The sequence below is a fragment of the Gopherus flavomarginatus genome, chromosome 10 (genome assembly GCF_025201925.1).
Source record: "Gopherus flavomarginatus isolate rGopFla2 chromosome 10, rGopFla2.mat.asm, whole genome shotgun sequence".
Lineage (NCBI taxonomy): Eukaryota > Metazoa > Chordata > Testudines > Testudinidae > Gopherus > Gopherus flavomarginatus.
In genome coordinates, this window is record NC_066626.1 from 44,265,169 (window position 1) to 44,288,112 (window position 22,944).

The window sequence follows — 22,944 nt, forward strand, 5'->3', positions numbered from 1 at the left end:
TCCACATAGGCCAAAATGGTGGTGCCCCCAGTGGCTTCTACCCCCTTTAAGGTTTTTGCAAGAGCGGACGTGGCCAAGGTGGGGGAATTACAGAATCCTTGAGGGCACACCTTCCACTGGTACTGTGCGCCCTGAAAAGCGAAATTTAGGATTTGGGGTTTGTCCTCCAATGGGATTTGATAGAACATATCCTTTAAATCTAGGGTGCAGGCCCACCTTCCACTGGCATCGCTTAGCTGTTGCCGTATTTCTGGAATGGTGGCTGGGCCTGCGAATGGGAGGTGTCGGACTCGGCTATTTGCCTGCCTATAGTCAATTACCAATCGAAATTCAGAGGGGTTGCCGGGCTTGGGGATACCCCAGCCGGGAGATAGATAGTTTGACGCGATCGCCTGTGATATCCGTCCCTCCTTTAACAACTGGGCGAGCAGTTGCTTAATGAGGGGGATGCCTTCAGGCTTCGTGGGAATGGGGGAAAATTTCCATGAACTGTTATTAACAAGCTCGGGGCAATAAGGGGGGGGGGCTTCGGGCGACAGGGTGACAGGCAGAGCCTGACAGACTTGTTTTTGTAATCGCAGTCGTTTTATATCCCCAACCCCCAGCAAATTTGTTCCCCCCAACAAAGCCTTAACTTTTCGCTTATACCCCTTATGAATCAGAGTAAAGGTGACTACAGGCTTTTCTTCAATACTGTTAAGACCCTGAATAAACATAGTAGAACTTGTGGGTACATGGGGTACATCGGATTTTATAACGGAGATTTGAGCTCCGGTGTCCAACAAAAAAGATACAGGGGTATAAGGGGGTTTGGGACCGGCTACCAATAGGGTGTGATATGGTCGATCATCCCAAGTCTCTGTGGAGGCCGGGGTGCACCCGGCCTCTACTCGTTTTTTGTTCTCAAATAGTCGTCCCAGTCCCTTCATCCTAACTGTCTCCCCAAATCTAGCTGCTGGGTATCAGACATTTTCCGCAGTGCCTCCTTGGGGATCCCCTTATGTAACAGGAACCCAAAAAGTGCTCTTTCAGCCTTAGTTCGTTCAGGGTGTTTAGACTGACCCTTGTTAACAGGGCTCTCAGCTGGAAGGGCTGAAATGGGGTCCTTCGAGGCTGGTGGCATTCGAAGCCGGGACATGACTTCATATAAGGTAATAAGGGGTTGCCCAACCCAACCATGGAGCAGCAGGGTCCCCCCTGTGTCAATCGGTGGGGCGCCTTCTACGGCCATGTCCACTGCGTCCCGGTTGACCGGAATTTGAGTGGGGTCTGCGACAAAAATAAAGGGGAAGCCCGACTGGAGCTGTTGCGGGTTTAAATTTAACGGCGTCGCTTGTGGGTCCCACGTTAAGATGGACGCTCCGGCAATGGCCCATATAACTTCGTGGGGGGTGTTTATGCTGCCAGGGGGAATATACATGCCCTTAAAACTTCCCTTCATTGTTAGGGCGGCCGCGGCTGGTATAGTAAGCGGCCAGACCCCATTTCCTAAGAGGTGATGACCCGGGAACCCCGACGACCAATTAGACGTTTTGGCCAGAACAGCGGCCTCCTCCTTATCCACTACCTCCGCCCCATAATCCAGAGCCAGACGACCCAGCCATATTAGGGGTGCCTCGCCCTCCCTGCGCCTCGTGTCTGCTAAGAATTCCTTCAACTCCGCCTTAGTGCGAGTTCGAAGCTCGGTGGTCGTAACCGTCTGGCCTGTATTAGAATCCAACTTACTTTTGGTGAGAACAACGGGCATTGCCTCTATTTGCCCCTCCTTCTCAGGCGCAGGTGGGGTTGAGGGGAGTGCGGGGTAAATTAAAGGGGAAGGGGGGTCTTCATAGGGGGGTGGGCTTTTACTAGTCTGACTCCCGTCCTCCTGCTCTTTTTCACTTATCTCACATTCTGCGCTGTCAGTGCTGTTAGCAGCGGCTTGTTTAGCAGCAAACATAGTGCTTCCATGAAGGACCGCGCAGAGGTCCAGCGCCTTATTCAGTGCGCTGAACAAGACCGTGGACACGTCCTCTGACTTATACTCGTCTGGTCTAAGTTTCTTTGTTCGCCTGGTCTGTTCTAATTCCTGCACTAACTGGGCTAGCAACCCATGGGCAGGATCACCCGGCTGTACCCGGGGGGGGGGTATGAGTTTGGAAACGGTGGCCCCGGATCTTTTTATGATACGGCTACACTCCTTCCAAATGCCCAACGGTGTCTCGGTCCGACTAGTCTCCGCAACCCCCGTGCACTGGGGCTGCAGGGAGCTATCGGCCGGCTGACATTTAAAGGTGGGATGGCAATGGAGGAGACATCCTACGGCGGGCAGGGTTAATGAGGTCGTATAGCTTTTTGACCCTGACCCTGACTCTATAATACAAACCCAGTCTAGGGTGGGCTTCGCAGACTGTCTGCTGGCCACTTGGTGAAATTGCAGGTGTTGAAATTGCTCGAGCTCAGATTGCTCACGGTCCCCACTACACCACGGGCACTGACCCTCCCGAAGGCATCCTGTTCGTGACGCCATGTTGATTACAGATTGCTCTCGCCCCTTGCTCCACCGATATGGCCACCAGGTGCCCGTTATCTACCGGGTAATGAGCGTTGGAATAGGGCGGAGGTTCGATCACTGGATGCCCCGGGGGGGGGTGACAAGTGCCCAAGGGCAGTGACGGGGATAACGCAAGCAATCAGGCGTAGTGTTAAAAATTAAGGATTTATTAAAGGAGTCACAGATAAGGATAAGGGATAACACAATTAGTTACAGCTTGGGCTTACAATATAATACTAGAACAAATAACACAAACACTACAATTACAAATAGAAGTTGGCCCTGGTATTTTTCTAAGTCCCAGTAATTATTCAGGTCGTCCCAGGGGTTAATAAAAGTGATATTGGTGCTGTTAGTACTCATAAATGCAGCAACTAATCTTAGTAGACACAAATTGCTAGGCTCAACTGGTCCCCCTTGCGTTCAAGGTTTCCTGGTCAACGGGTTTCCCCTAGCAGGAGCCTTGGGGCGGCTGGAACCAGTCTCTGCCTCTTATCTAACAATACAGATGTACAGATATTCTTAACAACTAATTATACTTACACATACAAACCACAAAAGTTTCATTACGGCCGGCAAGCAGTCAGGCTCTGGGGAATGCGTGAGCCAGGAGAGAGCCAGGTTGATCAATCCTGGATACGGTTCGACGGGAATTCGAGTTCTCTCTCCCCCCGTCCCCAGGAGGGGGTCAGGAATATATAGCGAATTTTTCGTCATAATTTGTGATAAGCCAATTGTGGGGTCGCGAGTGGCTTATGCCCATACAAGGGAGGCAGTCGGGCCCCTACATCCTTACCCAGGTAGCAACCGTCGTGAGGGGAACTTCGTCCCTTCAGACCGGCTGACCACAAGGCTGCTTTTCCTGTTACAAGTTCTGCTTTCCAAGCAGCTACATGATCAGTGGCAGCTATGGGGGCTGGGGGAAAAATCCGTTGGGGGTGGAGGCCGGGGCACTAGCTGCCTGGCCCTAGGGCCCAACTTGGGGGTCCAACAAAAGGGAAACCATGTGTGCTTTTAGCTAGAGCTGTATATGCAGAGTGGTTTTAAAATGAAAAAAATGTGTGAAGGGCAGCAGTCCCATTGATTACAGTTGGAGTTGAATGAACAAAGTAGAGGACAGAATTTGGCTTTAAGCTGTAGACTTAAAACCATACTTTCCAATTAATACTACAAGTTAAATCAAACAGCAAGTTATAATTAATGCAAATACCAACTTTTCAGAAAGCATTTATTAGTTTAACACTAAACAGGAGATCTTTGTCAAGTGCATACATTCGTTTTTGTTTCTTTGGTGTAATTCCTTCTGGGTGTGTCTACGCTGCACCCGCCTGTTGGTAGTGCGTGGGGCACATACACATGGGTATAAGTAGCAGTATAGACAGTGAGGCATGGCTTGGGTTAGTAGACTACAGACATGCCTGAAGGGTGTGGACATGTACCTGACTGTGTACCCTACATGGCTCTCTACACACCCAAACCCTGCGTCCCCATCTAAACTGCTGTTTTTAACAGCGTAGTGTCATGCTGCTGGAGCCTTTCCCTGCTCCAGGAAAAGACTCCAGTTGTGTAGAAAGATTCTTCCAGCTCCTTCCCCACTGCAGAAACTCTTCACCACTGGGAAAGTCTCCGGCAGCTCCCATCCCTGCTGCAGGGAAAGGCTCTGCCAGCTCCCTACTGCCAGAGCCCTTCTTCACAGAAGGGAACGACTCCAGCAGTGGGGAATGGCTCTTGCAGGGGAAGGCTGCGGGGAAGGACTCAGCCTTTCCTCATCTCAGTGAAAGGCTCCATCAGCAAGGAGCTGCTGAAGCATTTCCCCTCTGCCTTCCCTCTCCCAGAGCCCGTCACCGGCATGTGTAGCTACACACCTCAAGGTGGATGTGGAGTGTTTTTCACTGTGGCATGTGTTACACATATACTACTTGCCACCAACAGTGGTGTGTATATATAGACGTAGTGTCTTTAGTTTCAAATAAAATACTAAGGAAAATGTTTAATGTTGATTTGAAGCCATGTAATAAAACAAGACCTTTGAACTAAATACATTTTGTTATATGAAACCATGATGATGACCTATATGAGTGGGCCAAATTCTGTCTCAGTTATGCCTGTGCAGCCCACTGAAGTTAGTATGGATGGATGAATAAATCAAGGACAGAATTTGAATAATGTTATTTTGTGGTATTGTTTGTCTAATTCTTCACAGTTAGGCATCTATATTTAAAATTCTTTCCAAGGAAGCAAATGCCCTAACTGGCTAAATACTTTTTGCTTATCATAATTTTATGATTCATTTTATGATCACCAGTTGAAGGTATCAGCTTGTGTTTCTCTGATTTTGAATTAAATTGTATTTAATATTTTTTTTAAATACAGGAAACCTTTATTTTACGAACGCTTTCCTGACAGAGACTTTTGTAGAAGTTTTGCGTTTAAACACTTCTTATCGACGTGTTCTCCTGAAGACCACAGTGGATATGCCAAGGCATATAGTAGTAGACCCAAAAAACAGATACCTCTTCTGGGCAGATTATGGACAGAATCCAAAGATTGAACGTGCGTTTCTTGACGGCAGCAACAGAACAGTGCTTGTGTCTGAAGGCATTGTCACACCACGTGGCTTGGCAGTAGATCACAGCAATGGCTATGTTTATTGGGTTGATGATTCTTTAGATATGATTGCAAGAATTCAGCCTGATGGGGGTGAAGCAGAAATTGTTCGCTATGGTAGTCGCTACCCAACACCATATGGCATCACTGTCTTTGAAAATTCTATGATCTGGGTGGACAGGAACCTGAAAAAAGTCTTCCAAGCCAGCAAAGAGCCAGGCAACACTGAGCAGCCAACAGTTATACGAGATAATATTAATTGGCTAAGAGATGTTACCATTTACGACAGCCGTTTTCAACCACGGTCTCCCCTCAGTATCAACAACAATCCTTGTTTGGAGAACAATGGAGGTTGTTCCCATTTGTGTTTTGCCTTGCCTGATCTGCAGACACCTAAATGTGGGTGTGCCTTTGGCACACTAGGAAGTGATGGAAAGAGATGTTCCATTTCAACAGATGATTACTTGATTTTTGCCCTTGAGAATGCGATTAGAAGCATACAGCTCGATCCTGAGAATCACAGCCCCCCATTTCGCACAGTGAATGTGTTAAGAACTGCAGTGGCTCTAGATTTTGACAGCATGAACAATAGAATATATTTTACACAAAGTTCTCCAGCTGGGACAGGAAAAATCAGTTACTTTAATATTTACTCAGGAACTGGCACTCCAACTATAGTTGCGTCAGGTAAATGCCATTAAACTTTATCTAAACTAACAAGATATTAGCAAGATAGGCTTATAGCACCTGATTACTAGTTAAATAATTACAATATGTTTATTCTAATGATCAAGACAGATTGTTGAGTTAAGATATTCTCTTGAAAGCTTCTGTTGACATTTCTGTTTAGTTTTTTCTCCTTTCAGGTTCTTACTCCATCTTTATCAGCACTCACGCAAACTATGAAAGTATAAGATTAGTTAGTAGTATTATTGTTTGTTTCCAGCAGTTCCCATAATGTAATGAGCACTGAACCAACATATGGGAAGGCATAGTCCCTGCCCCAAAGAACATATAATGTAAAAGCACAAAAGAGACAGATAAAAGGTTAGCTGGATGTAACGTAGAAGCAGAGTGGTCTAGGTGGTGTTTGACCTTGGTCTTGGTAATACAGTGTTGGGTAACACAATATTCTGGGGTTTTAATTTTTTTTATTTACTGTAGAATATCTGCAATTTCCTGTCAGCCTTGGCATTACCAGTCTTGTAGGTGTCACAGGAAGTGGGTCTTCAACAGAGATTTCATTGTGGGATGGGTATAGTGATGTCGCGGACCAGCTCAGAGAAGGCGATCAGTGCAGGATAGGGTGGAAGAAGACACGGAGAAGGGAAAAAGCTTGAAAAGAGCTACAAGGTGTTTTGAAGAAGCAGAGCTACTCACCATAATTGCTGAGTTACGCTGTTTGTTCATACTGCGCCAAGTCCTCAGGCAAAGGCTCAGCTCTGCCTTTTCAGCACAGCCCAGTGGTGGGGGTGGGGGTGGGGCTGCACCTCCCCTAGGAGAGCTCAAGGAGGGATTCTGTCTTGGAATCCTTTCCAGGGGCACAACGTACTGCCCTGACTGCTTTGGTCCCACTGCAGGGTGGCTGGAGAGAGAAGGTAGGGCAATGTCTCTGCCTCTTCTCCACCCTTCTCTGCTTCCTTTGGAGCACTGGGCACTCCCGGAGTAGTAATGCTGGAGAAGTCCCTGCACTTTCTGGAGGATAGAGACTGCAATTCGTCTTGCCCTTGAGTAGGCCATACAAGTGTCTGAGAGGAAGGGCTCCTTGTCCATTGACAGAACCCACCCCCACTGCGTGCCCTTATAAGGGCCTGTTTCTTAGATTTTTACTTAGGCAAATACCCATTGATGTCAATGGGATCTTAACTGGATAAGTACCTCAGGATTTGGCCTGTTATGATGGTGATGATTTGGTGAAGTGTGTGGCTATGTTTCAGAAAGTTCTAATGAAGAGATGTTCTCCTTTCTTAAGGTTTGGGAACTCCAGATGGCATAGCCTTTGACTGGATCAGTAACAGAGTCTATTACAGTGACTATTTGAACCAGACTATCAGTTCAATGGCTGTGGATGGATCTAACCACACAGTGATTGCCCGTGTTCCACGCCCCAGAGCTATTGTACTAGATCCTTGCAGAGGGTACGTCTTTCTCTTTTTTCTTCTAAAGTTTTCATTAAAATTGTAGTTTGATGTTAGGAGAGCCTGGTAACGCTGCTGATAGTTAAGGGTGCCTGACACTTCCCATTGCTGGACCCATTTGGCAGAGAGATCACCCTGCTCTCAGCAATGTGGCTTTTTTTTTTCTGTTTCTGTGAGAAACTGTCCACATTTGGTCTTTGAAAAATCTGAGTTTGCTCATGTTTAGTAGAGACTTTTAAAAAGTTTGGCAGCCAAATTCCCTGAAGATTTTGCTAGTACTGGACATGCATCCAAGGCTGCAGGGCTGAGCAGGATTTCCCTTGCAAATGCTGTTTCTGGCTGCTGTGGTGCTGAGCACCAGAACTGAGAGCTCCTATGAAGCTTGGCTCCTCCTGCTGGTGCCCATGCAGTGTAGAGGAGGAAGTGGAAGGGTCAGAATTAAGGTTGCACGGGGATCCTTAATTCTGGCATTTTCTAACTTCTGAGTGTTTGACTTTGCAACTTCAATATTCTTTATTTGTAGTTTTTGGATGTAGTAATATAAGATTAAATTTAGATATAGACCTTCTTTGATACTTTGCTTTGTCAACTAAATTTCAAAAAGACAAAAGCAATGGCACTCCCAGGTAAATGGTGGGGGTATAGTGGGAGCAATACTATTTTTAGAAGAGAAATAGAGGAGAAGCAAAAATGCTGTAAGTTTGGAAGTGTGTGGGCTGGAAGATAACAGCTTGAGGGAACTATGTGAATTGCACAGAGTTCTGTGTTCTGTTCCTGGCCAGTGCAACAGAATGTGTATGTATATTCAGATATATGCAGGCAATATGAGACAGTGCTTTGCAGGTGAAAGCAAAGGACCCACAGGAGACTCCTTCACCTGATAGTGAACGCTAGCCCATCTGAGTAGGTGCCAGGAAGATCTCTAAACCAGCAGGAAGGAGAGGCATCCATCACCAGATATTAGTCAAACTAGACAGAGAAGATAATGAGAAGGCATCTGTCCACCACTTATCTGAGCTGAGCAGAGGACCAAGCGGTGGTTGTTCAAAATAAGGCTTCTCTGAGAGTAGCATGTGCCTAGGATTAGTTGACACACCAAGGAAATCTACCTATTTAGATTCCTGTATGGTCTCAATACCCTGTACTATCCGAGTGCCTCACAAGAATTCATGAATTTATCCTCACATCAGCCCTTTGAAGTAGGAAATAATATTATTAGCACTATTTTGCAAATGGAGAAACCACAGGAGAGAAATTCAGTGACTTTCCCAAAGTCACACATGGTCCTAGTTGATGGAGATAGTTCTTCCCTCACAGCTGACTCTTGACTTCAGTAGGAGAGACCAGGAGGGATGTCTCTTATGAAATAATTGAGTCCTATGGCTTTTGTTTGCCAAAGAGATAACTTTGCAATTGTCTGATTGATAGATACATGTACTGGACTGACTGGAGTACCAATGCTAAAATAGAACGAGCTACACTTGGAGGAAACTTCAGAATACCTATTGTAAGCACCAATTTGGTGTGGCCAAACGGACTTACCCTGGACTATGAGGAACAGCAGCTTTACTGGGCTGATGCACATCTGTATGTATCTGTCTCATCTGTGGTAGGATTTTTAAAAGAAATGTATTATTACACTTTACTCTTAGAGCTCGGATTTTTTTTCTCCCTTTTTCATCACTTCAGATACATTTGGTACCATTGTATACTAGGGCCCATTAATAATCATTTAATAGTTTTTGAATTCCATTGTGAAAAGTAATCAGTAAATACATACTGTAGTACTGTAAGTGATTAACCACATTTTTGTTTCTGTCTTGTACCACGTAAACAAAATTGTAGGGACCAAATTCTACCACCGTTACTCAGTCAAAACTTCCCTGGCTTCCTTGGCAGTTTTGATTGATTAACTAACAAATCTTAGAATTGACTTGTGATTTCAAGAACAATGTATGTTAGTAATTTGCAGGCACATATAATTACTGGGTTTCCTGAAATTCAGAGGGAGCTAAATTTACTCTAATGTTGTGCTAGCTCATTTGTCTTATTCTTAATGCAGTATTTTAGCATCTTCTGCACAGCTTCTCTCCTCATTCATCACTAATTGGCGATGCCTCTCACCGCAGCATTTGGAGATGGTCCAATGTTGTTGCTAGAGGCTCTGGGACTAAGCCCTGCCCATCAGCTCAGGCCACCAGAATTTCTGCCTTCAGCAGCAGAGCAAGTTGGTTGTTCAGTCTCTCTAAGCCACTTCATTTTCTAAGTTTAAGATTTTTAATAGTGACTGCATTTCAGCTTCTGTGTGTCTCTGGCTCTCCTGAGGTAGGGCATCACTGGAGCATTGAGGCTGTAACCCCTGGGGTTCCCCAGTACAGCGTCTCTTCCACAGCTTCCTCTGCCCCCTTCCCCTCGTCACAGCAGCAGAGAAGCCTTGCAGGCATTGAACCAAGTCCAAGAAGTGCTGTACCCAGCTTTTCAGGAGTCTTGGAGGATGAGCTATGCTCTGCTGCCTCTAGCTGCCAACCATCACTCTGTCAGGGCATGAGGCTGGAGAAGGCGAGCAACGTCCTGCAGCTGTAAGCTACTGACCCTTGCGCTGCTAGGGAATGGGGCTTTGCATTGGACAGCTGTGTAGGGTCTCAGTTCTTGTCTGAAGCTGCGACTCGACCATGGAGGGCTCAGCCAAGGGCATGAGGATTCTGACAGAGAGGAAACCCCATCACAGCCAGCCCCGGAGTAAAACTCTGCTCTCAAAAAGGCAAAAGCAAGCATCCCATTCGTAAGGCAGTGATTAATGTAGTTAACGAGCAAGTGGTATAAAACCCAGGGGTTTAAACCCTTTCTCCTTTGCCTTCCCTCCATGAAGGAGCATTTGCTGGGCTTTTCTCCTCACAGGTGCTCTGTCTCAGGATCCCCCCCGGCCTGCTTTTGTCAGGGCATGCAGATGCCTGGTGCATTCATGGAGCTCTGCTTCAGGCAGCAGCAGTGTTGCCAGTGCTTAATTTGTGCCAGGCCTTGTCAAGGCTGAGCTCTGGCACCTCTAGGTTTGGCAGTTCATAGCCCCAGCAACTTTGGGCTTGTCGCATCAGTTATGAAAGTTAAAAAATTGTTTGAGTCCTGGCACCTCTTGCATTACAAATTAACCACTGCGTGTTGCTGATCCCTGAAGTTCAAAAGTCAGATCCTCCAAAATTTTGAGATTGCCTCTCCCCCTAAGACCAAGATAAATTTTTCATCTTAAGCCAACAAATTCCTCAGCATGACAAAGATGACATGAGCATTTGTACATGAGAGATCAAACTTCCTGTATAAGACACTTTCTTTCAGTCTGCCATCTGCATCCAGAGTCCTAAGAAATAGCTGGTAATAGTCACAGCACATCTATGCCCATGCACGGACAACAGCACAACCTGTGCCCTGTTCAGAGAAACAGACTTACTCAGAATTTGCCAGCTGCTGGAAAAAGTTCAGCCCCACTACTTCATCAAAATCAAGAAAAATCTTTTGAGCCCAGTGCAGAAAATTGTTCAACCAGAGGTCAAAATAAGCATGGGTCTGACTGTAATTTTACCATTGTGGTAAATATTCAAAAAGATACAAACTTTCTTGCATTAATCATTTCCTGGTGGTGCTTATCCATAACCAGTTGTCTCTAGTGAATGTGTTTGCCGGTATCAATCATCTGTATTATCCCCCAAGTGGGATTTCACACAATCTGTCTCCAGATAGTCCTTCTAAGAACATGGTACCACTGAGGGGACGTAATACAAAATTAACCACCATTCCTGAATCATGTCTGTATCTCCCCTTGTGGGCAGGTAAGTACAAACAACATGCTGAAAATCAACTCAGTTTTCCCTATAGACCATTGCACACTTGCTATGAAAGCAAACCTTGCAGGGTCAGAAGCATACCTGGAAGACAAGATGACCCAAGGATTATCGTCCCGCACTCAGAAAAAGGAAAGCATACAGGTCTCTCAAGGTCGCTCCTGGAGCGGTACCAATTTCCAGTATCTCAGAGTGCACATCCTTTTAGTTCACTTCAACAGCTCTGTCAGCGGTGTGTGAACACAGCCATAATGTTGGTTTTGCAGGATCAGACTAGTGATCCATCAAGTCTGGTGTCCTATCCCAGTACCATATCCTTTAGACGAAGGTGCAAGAAACTATAGAGGGAAATTATATAACTTGCCTGTAGGGGAAGTTTTGTTTTAACTCCCATTAGTTAGAGCTTTGTTTATGCTCTGAAGCATGAGTATTTATACCTAAGGCTGCGAGTTTGTCATGGAAGTCATGGATTCCATTACTTTCCGTGACCTCCGTGACTTCTGTAGTGGCCTGTGTGCCTGGCTCAGGGGCAGCTCAGGCAGCCTGGCTGCTGCTGGGGCAGCCTTGGGCCCCCGTGTCCCAGCCAGCAGCAGAGTTTGGGTATGGGAGGGGGTGGAGGGTTGGGGTACCAGATGGGGTGAGGTGGGCTCTGGGCAGCGCTTACCTGGGGGGCTCCCTGAAAGCGGCAACATCCCCCTCACTCAGCTGTTAGGTGGAGGCATGGCCAAGTAGCTCTGCACACTGCCTCTGCCCAAAGCACTGGCTTCGCAGAACCCATTGGCGTAGAGCCAGGTAGAGAGCCTTCTGGCCCTGCCTATCCCCACTCCCAGCACCAGCAGGGGTCCCAGGCTGTGTGCCCCTGCCCAAGCATCCAGCCCCGCCCTCACCGCTGCCACCTGTGCCCAGCCCAGCACCAGTGGGGGTTCCAGGCTGTGTGCCCCTCCCCAAGCATCCAGCCCCACCTCCACCACCGCCCGCACCTCTCCCAGCACCCACAGAGCCCCTGGGCAGCCCCCTTGCAAGTTTTATTCACTGGTATTTTTATTAAAAGTCATGGACAGGTCACGGGCTGTGAATTTTTGTTTACTGCCCATGACCTACCCATGACTTTTACTAAAAATAGCTATGAGTAAAATGTAACCTTATTTATACCCCTTCCAAAACCAGGGAATAACCAGAGGTCAAAGTTTCTCTGTGACAATGGAAATAATGTCACGGGCTGAGAAAAGTCTGGTGCCTTTCAAGAAGGTTCACATAAAGGATGTGGAGAAGAGGAAAAAGGAGGGTTGAAGTCCTAATCCTCCAGGGGTCAGAAGGCACTTTGTATTTGATAGACAACTGAGGAACCTCCATTACACCTGCTGAAAGACTCCTCCTTCATCTGGACCTGGACAACCTACAGTTAATAGCCTGGGCATAGGAAGAGAAGTGCAGTTCAGCAGGGTTTCTCTATTAGTCTCATTGATACATTTTGGTATCCAGACAGAATTTAACCAGGGAAATGTATTAGGTCAAATTTCATTTCAGGTGTGAGGGGAAACAGAAGGCACTTTGAGGCAAGTATGATCTCTTCGTTATTTATTTGTACTGTGCCCAGCAAATGGGGCCCTGGCCACTAATTTACTACAAACAATTAATAACAATCACAAAGTTCTGGTGATCTGAGCTACACTACAGGTTTTCCCAGATGGCTGGTCAGAATCCAGCAACCAAATACCATAAAAAGGTGTGTACCAGCCCTGGCAGTGTTCTTTATGGAGGGACACCAGACTCTCCACTGAGTATTGTCAAGTGTCAAGATTCATGAGACTGGACAAACTAGACAAGCTTGTGTGCAGCTTTTCTTCTTCACATTACTTCCAAAAGACAGGGTTGGAATTAGTTCCTCTATCTGTACAAGAATGACATAGCTGTTGTCAAGTGGAAAAGGTTATTCTTGTAGCTCTAGAAATAATTCTGACCAAGATTAGTTCATCTTTCCACAACTCCTGTGAAACAGTGTTTCCATCATTTTGTTCCAATCCTTACACTCCATTGGAAAGTTTTGGCATAAATGGGCATTCTCAAAACGTCTCATTCTATCCAAAATGCCATGACCTTAGGATCTCAAACTTGCTGCAGGCAAGGCATTAAAATCCTTTACCAGTTGACATCCTAGGCATCTGGGAGACTATTTATGGAGTACGAATCAAGGTGCCCTCAGAAGGTCCCTATTGGCATTGTGGGGAAAAGTGTCTGAGCCTCATCTAAAGAAGATTTGCAAAATAGATTTTCATTGCTCTGCAGAGGGAGCCTTTTGGTAGAAAGATGCTATTGGGCTGGTTCCCACATAATTCCTTAAATTACAAAGCTTTTGCTTTACATGGGATAACTTGAATGTCTGTCTATTATTCATCTTGTAATAATAATTAAAATTTTGCTTTATCTTCCCTTCCTCCACTTCTGTGATTCCCTGCTTGTTACTTCCCATTCGTGATGAAGGAGGAGAGAAGCCATGCAGCAGAAGGAGAAATTTCTTACATGATAAATTTCTTCTGTCAGCAGCTTCTCTCCTCATTCAGCCTACCCTAGTAGTCTGGTGTATGACCAGAATGCAATTTGTAACAGTTGACATGTTTCTTTGAGGGAGACTTAAACATACAATTGCCCTAAGATTAGCTAATGTAAGTTCATGTTATTCACTTAATGCTAATGGTTGGTTATCTGCTTCTACAGCTTTGGAAGAGCTCTTCTGGGTGTTAAATGGAAGGGCTGGACTTAAGTCTTAGAGCTGCAACATTGAACCCCTCTCTGGACACTGGGAATTTTATTGTTTACAGTGTCATTTTCAGAAAACCTTTCTGTTCCATTGGCGGTCTACACACAAACATAGCTTTGCTACCAGTATTTCTGTGTATGCAGCCTTGATGGGCCTTGTCTTCCTTTAACTGCATTGTGAAGAAAGGAGCAAAAGCACCGCAATTGCACAGGCGCATCTTTGAAGGAGAGGAGCAGAATTCACATGACCTTCTGTCTCCTGTCACCAAAGCCCTGCCATGTGGATAGAACACCTCATTGGGTTGTCTGATCACCAGAATGCTGGGAAATGGAGTCAGGCAGCAGCCCTTACCCGGGGCATAGGACACTCTTCACATTTGCTCTGATTTCTCTAATTCCTCTACACTCCACCCAGTATTTTCTCCTCACTGCTCCCTTTTTCTCTTCTTACTCCCAGCTTCTAGCAATGCCATGCTCCTTTTTTACCAAGCACTTTCTCTCTCCTCCTTGAAATCCCTCCTCAAAATACATTTCTTCTAGAAATCCTTCCTACCTTGTTAACCTTCCTACCTACAATCTTTCCACACCCTCCTTTTTCTGTACTCTTGTGTTTTGTTCTTGTGTGACTTCTCTGCTTGGACTGTAATCTCTGTGAGGCAGGGAACTTGTTTAACTATGTGCCTTAAGTGCTGCAAACATTTGTGACCTGATAAAATTTTATGTAATTTTAAGCAACTGTAGCATAAATTGATTCTTCCTGAAGCAGCACTATCTGACCTCCACTGGAAGCAGGTGCAGGTGGGTCAATAGTGCTGCTAGGGATAGGATGGGTAGACAGTATGGAACAGGGATATTGCTTACCACAGAATCTTTTGGGTTGGAGCCTGTATCTCCTGTGGACCCCGGAGGTCCTGCTTCTGTTAGTTCTGCTCATTGTTGCAGAGGGGAGCCTGAACCCGAAGGTCAACAGAGAAGAATTTGTGGTTATTTTATAGCAACTCTTCTTCTTTCATATATTTATTCATGGGAAACTTAGCACATAGGTTTATGTATTTCCTGGTAGCATGAATTTGGGTCTTCAGTAGTGGCAAGTAAAAAGATCGTATCTTTCCCGTTCATGGTGCCATTGTACGCCTAGTGCAAAGCTACATGAATTTTGAGTCCTTTAAAAGGAAAGAATTCTGTCGTGAAATCTGTGCTCATTTTGGTTATGAGTAGTGTAGCTGCTTAAATGTTTTCTTCCAAAAACTAATTGCTTCCAGTACATTATTTTATTAGTGCTTCAAAGTCATTACTTTGCATCATTATTGAGCCAGTAGTTCGAAAAGCCCCAGAGACCTCAAACTGTATTTAATAACAAAACTTAGTTAAATATGCTCCTGTATTTAATTGGTAGGAACTGGTCACAGAGTGTAATTAAGTATCTGTTGGTATCTGTAAAAGTTCAAAGGCTTTAGTATTTCCTTATTTGTTTTAGACAGAAGATTGAGCGATGCTCCCTTTCTGGTTCCAATCGTGAAGTAATTGTTAGTACTGCTCTATATCCATTCGCCGTGACCTTGTTTGATCAGCACATTTACTGGACAGATTGGAATACCAGAAGTATTTACCGAGCTAACAAATACGATGGCTCAGATCAGATTGTAATGATCATGAATCTGCCACAAAGACCAATGGATATTCATGTTTGGTCAAAAAGTAAGCAACAACAGTGCGTCAATCCTTGCAACCAATTTAATGGCGGTTGCAGTCACATCTGTGCACCAGGTAAACTATTATGTTGATGATAATGTTGACTATAGCAGAATGCATAGTATGGTGGAGTGCTAGGTTTAAAAATTACTTAGGAATGGCTGAAATATTTATTCACCTAAACCAGGGAAGGGCAGCTTTAAGGTAGCAGAGCACCACAAAATATCCTAAAAGCCTGAGCAGGCCACACAGAATTTTTTTTTGAAGATTGAGCCAGGTCACTGAGGGGTGCCATCTTTTAGTAAAGTTGCTGCTGCCTCATACTACTCTGCTTGGCTCTGCTTCCCCATCAGCCTTTCCGCACCGTGCCACCAAATTCCAGTTACTGTCTACCCCTTGGATGATTGTTTGGGAGCTGAGAGCCAATCAGGTTTTGGCCAACAGGGAGGAACTAACCAGAACTGGGTGGCATGGACCAGAGCTGGAGCCTGGTGTATGGGTTCCGCATGTTGGGGAGCCTGTGTTTAAGGGGAAACAGAGTGAAGGCAGAGACCATGCACTGAGTCACAATGCCACTCAAATTTGGCCCAGCCCCCATCTGTCATGTCAGCAGGGGAGAGGCTCTGCCATTACACCATCCAGCTCTGGTTACTGCCTCCATGTTGGCAGAAGTGTGCCCTGACTCGCCCACCACTAGGAGGGGTCAGGGCTGATGACAGATAGATTGGCTGTGGAAGATGGGAGCCAATGGGAAGGCAGGAATGAGAGCCGGGTGACGTGAGCCCTTCCCTGCATGAGTGACAGAGAGGTGGTTGGGCTGGTGAATAGTGTTGCTCCACTCTGTACTCCCTGTAAGCCCTTTCACTTTAAGTGGTTGTGCCTGGTTCTCAGATTTGGGGGGGCCTGGGTGTTACTTGATTGGGCCATGGCCCACCCAGGGCTATGCCCCTGCTCACTCCCCCCCAAATAATATTTTTACCAGCTGCCTATGGACAGGCCAGATAAAATGATCTGGTGGGCAGGTTGTTTCCCCTGTGCCTACGGTTGCCCATTCCTGGTTGAAACTAAAATATGTCTCATTGTGGTCCAAACTATACAAACTGAATTTTCTGTGCTCATGTGACAACTGCCATTTTGGCTGACACATCAGGGATTGAACTACATGAGCTGCTGTAGTTAGGGCTAAAGCACTCTAGCTGGGGCTGTACCGAATGCCTGTCCTCTCTGGATTTGGCACAGAGAGGACCTATAATACATATTCACCAGTAGATTACACTGAGACCTCAGAATGGTACCACGTCACTAAATGCTTCATGCTGCAAATTTAAAATTTCATCATAATCTGGATTTCTTCGTCACATGATGTTACAAAATGTTTCTGTTACCATTATTTTCCAGACTCTTTCAGAACCCCTTGCCCTACAATCTCTATCTGTTTTGTTGTGTTATTTTAAAAGCTTTGGCAATTGAAATCCCAATTTCCAATAGAAAATGAATGGGTTTAATAAGCTGATAATGTTGTACAAGTTTGGCACAAGCTGAAATTGTAAAATACATTAGGAGAGGGATTTTTAAATGCACCCAGGGCAAGATTTTAAGTCTCCTAAAGATGCAGATAGGTGCCTAGTGGGATTTCCAAAAGCACCTAGGCACTTATTTCCCATTCACAGTTGGCCTGGAGACAAAGGGAAAACTCCCATCGCCTTCAATATGAACAAAGTTAGTCTAATGTTTTCCAGTCTTAGCGGCCAGATCTTCAGTTGGTGTGGCCTTAATTTTTGACGATGGGATATTTTCTCACTTGGACCCAAAAAGTACACCTATTATCACACTGAGAACAGCCCATGGTATTTATGGCAAACAAATATTGTAAATCAATGCACCAGATTTTGAGCTCTTGAATAGTGCCATTGAGTTAAGTGGATTGGCACAGGTGAACTGAGGTCAGCATCTGACCCAGTAGCCTTGCTTATTGAAAAGGTTGACACATACAACAAAGCTAGCTGTTATAGTTCAGCAAAGAATAACGAATGTTGTAGCTATGAATAAATTTAAGGAAGGCTTATCTTAATGTGTTGATAAGCTCATCCTTTTTTCTTTTTTTATGGGGGGTTTCAAATGTATGCAGGTCCTACTGGTGCAGAGTGTCAGTGTCCGTCTGAAGGTCGCTGGTATTTAGCCAATAATAACAAGCACTGTATTGTGGACAATGGTACCAGGTGTGATGGAGGGCTCTTCACATGCCTTAATGGACGCTGCATCTCAGCGCGGTGGAAATGTGACAATGATAACGATTGTGGGGATGGCAGCGATGAGCTGGAAAGTGTGTGTGGTAAGTGTTTTAATAACTGTGTTCAAAAGTGACACGGGGCTCAGTCCCGCTCTCACTGACATCAGTGGCACTTTTCCCATTGATTTGGTGGCAGTGGGATTGAGTCCTGTGGTAGTAATTTAGAGCGAGCTCCTGCCTGGTTTCCGATTTTGTATCTGCATCTTCATGGGTATTATGACAACAAATTTGCATTAGAAACAAGAAAGGATTTGTAGGCATGCCTTTAACTTTAAATCATATTTATCTGACTTTACCTTTGACTTTGTCTAATTCAAAATGTGTATTTTACTTTTCATGCAGTCCGTTTTGCAGCGATGTTTGCCCTGGCAGGTAAAAGTGAAGTGTGTTTTCCTTTGCTGCATTTGTCAAAGAATTGAGTTTACATTGTATCCATGACTTTTCTTCCCTGTTTTTATCCCCTTTTAGCTTTCCATACCTGTCAGCCAACAGCTTTTACCTGTGGCAATGGGAGGTGCGTACCTTATCACTACCGCTGCGACCACTACAATGACTGTGGAGACAACAGCGATGAGGTGGGCTGCTTGTTCCGAACTTGTGACTCCCACACAGAATTTACTTGCAATAATGGAAGGTGTATATCTCTTGAATACGTCTGCAATGGTGTAAACAACTGTTATGATAATGGCACTTCAGATGAGAGAAATTGCCGTAAGTTCATCATAACTACCTATTGTATATTTGGATCTGACTCTTTAGACCAAAGAAGAGGCAAATATTTTGCTTGTGAAGAATAATGAAGCTATCAGCAAAAGAGAACAAGTGACTTCTCTTGACATGATTGGTTTATTTTAACAATAGTTTTCTTTATACTATTTTGAAACAAAACACAGTAATTAAAATATTTATGAGCAATATGAGAGCATAGATATTTTATTTTATTATTAAAAATAGCCTGTCCTCTGTATGTCCCCAACCCTGGAAAGATTTATGCATGTGCTTCACTTTATGTGCTGTGAATAGTCCCATTCAGTTCAACAGGGCTATTCATGGGGCATTTTGTCCTTATGTAAGTCATCACAAAGTTGGAACCCAAATTTGTGCAGTGGGTTTATGCTATAAAGTTTTATATCATTCTTACTGTGTTAATTGCAATAGCTTTAAATCACCAGCAGTAAATATTATGCATGTTACTTCAGTTACTCTTACATTTAATATTATTCTTTATATTGCTAAAAAAGTGGAAATGCTTCATTAGTTAAGTGTTCATTTCAAAATCAACAGAATTGTTTCTGGAAATGAGTATTATTTTCAATAAAATACAAAATGCAGTTAAATCAATGCTGACCAATAACATGGCTAATCAGGCTAAGCAGCCCTTCTGGTCAGTAGGAAGTTCTCCTATGGAACATTCATAACGGGAGCTGAGCAAATAATTCATGATAAGAAATGTATTCAGTTAAGGTAGCCCCTTTTTCTGCTTGTGCTATAGTTGTTGGTAGATTGTGATTTTCTGGAATGTACTTGTAACTTACATTTTTCTAAAATGTTTTAAATGTTTACTCTATGGATTTATCGCAAGTATTCAAAAGTTCAACTATGTTGCTTATTTGTGGTTGGTCAGATAATTCGCATGGTATTATTTCTGCCCCAATTGGTTGAATGTACAAGCACTTCCAATGTGAATATATGTGCATGTGAATTTACAGTATGGTGTCTGTGAATACCAGCACATGCTACTTTGAAAATGCATTCTGCCAACATTTTTGCCAGTACAACTTAATTGCCTGAATGTTCACAGAGAGCAGCAGGACAGCCTCATGAGCACAGCCCCAAGTAATTCATATCAACATTTGAACAAAAATGAGTGGAAAACATTTTGAGTTATTTGCCCATCTCTCTTTGTAGCTTCTCAAGACATCCATGTTTAGCCATTAATAAAGAGAAAATATCCCAGAAAAATATGTAAAAACTGTGAGGAAAACAGACACCTAAAGTTGTGCGGCTGTTTTAGCTCCCTCTAGTGTTTTTTAGAGCCACTGTGCATTTCTTTTGAGTGAACAGTGATATTAGTGGCAGGCTCTTAGCTAAAACTAATATAAGACACTGAAAATTTACTCCAGAGTAAATTTTATTTTAACAACGTTGTGTTTCTTTCAAAATGATACAGTTTAGTGAGTTAAAAATGTTCTAAACATGCGCTCTCTCTTTCCCTCTTAAAGCTGAACGCACTTGCCAATCTGGTTTTACAAAATGTCAAAGCACAAACATTTGCATTCCTCGAACATATCTGTGTGATGGAGATAATGACTGTGGAGACATGAGTGATGAGAGCCCCACTCATTGTGGTAAGTAAATAGTGCCCTAATCATCTTTCTTCACTTCAGTAATTCATTCCTCTCGTGCCTTTGGTACAAGCTCAAATGTTCTTGTCACATCTGTTCTTTATACTCCCTGAGATTTATGAGGTAGATGTACCATAACGTGCTCACCATTTATGTAGTCTCAGCTTTTCCCAATGAAATCAGGCATAATTTCTCTATCTTTTTTGTTTGTTTCAAGAATTTCTTATCCATTCTGTTTTTTCTTTGCTGTACCTTCTACATCAGTGGTTTTCAACCTGTCTGCAGACCGCCTTAGATTTCCAAAGCAGTCTGCACCTCCATTCGAAATTTTTTAGGGATCCACAAATGAAAAAAGGTTGAAAACCACTGATCTACATCATATTTTTCCAGGTTACCAGAATTGAGCACACTATACTGAATGTGCCTTCGCCAATCCCTTAGTGCTAGAATAACTTCCTCTCTCTTTTGCTCAGTACTTCGGTTTACACAATCTAGGGTATAGTTTGTTTTACTTCTGAAGTGTTTATATATTCTAGACAACAGTTAGTCTTTTATTATTGCTTCTAAGTACTATGTAAAAGCATCTTGTTTTCTCTGTCATAAGTACCAGATATTTTTTGTTAGCATAGAAGTTGGTTGTATGTATTTCCTTCCATGTTTAAGGTATCCCAGATCAATTTATAAAGTCTACAAGGTATGTTTACTACTCTGCACTTCTAGTGATGGAGTGGGTTGTCATTATCTCATAGTTATCTACATTTAATTGAATGGTCTTTCACCCAGTCTTTCTAAAATACAAGTCTAGCTTTTGCCCACAGAATATGGTCAGTTTATGGGTGGAGCATGTGTGACAGGAAGAAATTTTGGCACCCTTGCCAGCCAGTAGGAATTGTAACTCTTGTGCTGCTAATGAAGGATGTACTTCCATCCCTTTGTATCATAAATCTTGGAAGTGCTGCTATATTACTGATGAGTGTTCTGCACGGAGAACGGGTGAGAGATGGCAAAAGTGCAGTGCATTGTGGAAGAAAAAGAGATAAAGGGAAAGTGGGAGGAAGAGAGGGACAAAAGGGAAACTGAAGCAACTCAAGGGTGTTAATGAGCAATACATTCGATGCCCCTGACTTCCTTAGTTGTAGGGAAACAGGGAAGATAACAAGATCAAGTCCAAACAGCAGATTTCTGGCTTGTAGAGTTCCATTTTCCTATTATTCTTAAAGTGAAAATCATCTTAGTCTCATCCCAACTGTAAATGTACAATGTGCTTTGCTCTCTAGTAATCTTATACTAGGGGCAAATTCTGCATTCCCATAAGTGGATGCAACAATAGAAGCTGCACGTACTTGTGTAAGGAGAGAATTTTGCCCAGTAGTTGTACAAAAAGCTCTTTGCAGATAGAATATGAAAGGGCATCCTTGCTAGCATAATTTTTTCTTTTTCTTTTTTGGGGTCTATAATGTTTTTGGACTCAAAAGCAACTTAAAACAAGTTGGAAGGGTAACAAAAAGAAAGAAGTCATACATAGGTTTTTTCTTCCAGTCTCACTGACTTGCACAAATAGTGAGTTTCGTTGTACATCTGGACGTTGTATTCCTGCTCATTGGTACTGTGATCAAGGAGTAGACTGTGCTGATGGCTCTGATGAACCCGCATCTTGTGGTGAGTGTGCAGTTAAAAGAGAACTGTTTTGAGGAAATTGGTTATGGGAAATAAATAATTTCTCTTCTAGGTCAGCAGTACAAATCCAGTCCAGGCTGGTAGTAATTGGAAAAACCTTTTAAGGCCTGTTCAGTGGCTTGTGTGATATGAGCCTGTAGTTTCAATTTATTTCTTAGTGCAAGGGTGGGCAAACTACGGCCTGCAGGCCACATCCGGCCCACAGGACCATCCTGCCCGGCCCCCAAGCTCCTGGTCTGGGAGGCTCACCCGTGGCCCCTCCCCTGCTGTCTCCCCTCCTCCGCAGCCTCAACTCACTTGCTCTGCCACCGGCGCAATGCTCTGGGCAGAGGGGCAGCGAGCTCCTGGGGCAGCACAGCTGCAGAGCCCAGCCTGACCCAGTGCTCTGTGCTGTATGGTGGCGGGGGTGGCAGCATGGCCCAGCTCCAGCCGGGTGGCACAGCTCTAGCGCTGCCAGCCACCGGTGCTCCAAGCAGTGCGGTAAGGGGGCAGGGAGCAGGGGAGGTTGAATTGAGGGCAGGGGAGTTTGGGGTGGTGGTCAAGGGGCAGGGGTGTGGATAGAGTTCGGGGGGAAATGGGGCTGAATGCGAGCACGGGACCTGGGGGGCAGTCAGGAAGGAGGTGGGGTTGGATGGGGCAGTCAGGGGACAGGGAGAAGGGGTGGTTGGACGGGGCAGGGGTCCCGGAGGGGTTGGATGGGGCGGCGGGGGTCCAGGGGCAGTCAGGGGACAGGGAGCGGGGGAGTGTGAATGGGGCAGGGGTCCCAGAAGGGCCGTCAGGGAGCAGGGGGGGTTGGATGGGGCAGGAGTCGGGGAGGGGCAGATAGGAGGTGGGGGCCGGGCCACAACCCCCTCCCATAACCTGCCCTCCATACAATTTATGAAACCCAATGCAGCCCTCGGGCCAAAAAGTTTGCCAGACCCTGTCTTAGTATCTGCATCACAAAAGCTCTGTGTGGAATGTGAATTCTCTTAGCTATCATGATTGATTACTAGTAAATGAAAGCCATTCCTTTCTCCTTTGAAACAACAGTGTTGGTGAATTGGCTGATGTGGGGTAACCTGTATTTTGG

General features: G+C 44.6%; 1 protein-coding gene across 2 annotated transcripts in view; it reads left to right on the forward strand.

Moving 5' to 3' along the window:
* The window catches only part of LRP2 (LDL receptor related protein 2), a 191,998-nt gene that overhangs the window by 108,243 nt on the left and 60,811 nt on the right, over positions 1-22,944 (forward strand). For both annotated transcript variants that reach the window (XM_050916323.1, XM_050916322.1), the window contains 8 exons: positions 4,907-5,827; positions 7,113-7,278; positions 8,707-8,865; positions 15,346-15,635; positions 17,689-17,892; positions 18,319-18,561; positions 20,073-20,198; positions 21,735-21,854. In XM_050916323.1, the coding sequence (XP_050772280.1) occupies positions 4,907-5,827; positions 7,113-7,278; positions 8,707-8,865; positions 15,346-15,635; positions 17,689-17,892; positions 18,319-18,561; positions 20,073-20,198; positions 21,735-21,854 (2,229 nt within the window). The remainder of the gene's footprint in view (positions 1-4,906; positions 5,828-7,112; positions 7,279-8,706; positions 8,866-15,345; positions 15,636-17,688; positions 17,893-18,318; positions 18,562-20,072; positions 20,199-21,734; positions 21,855-22,944) is intronic.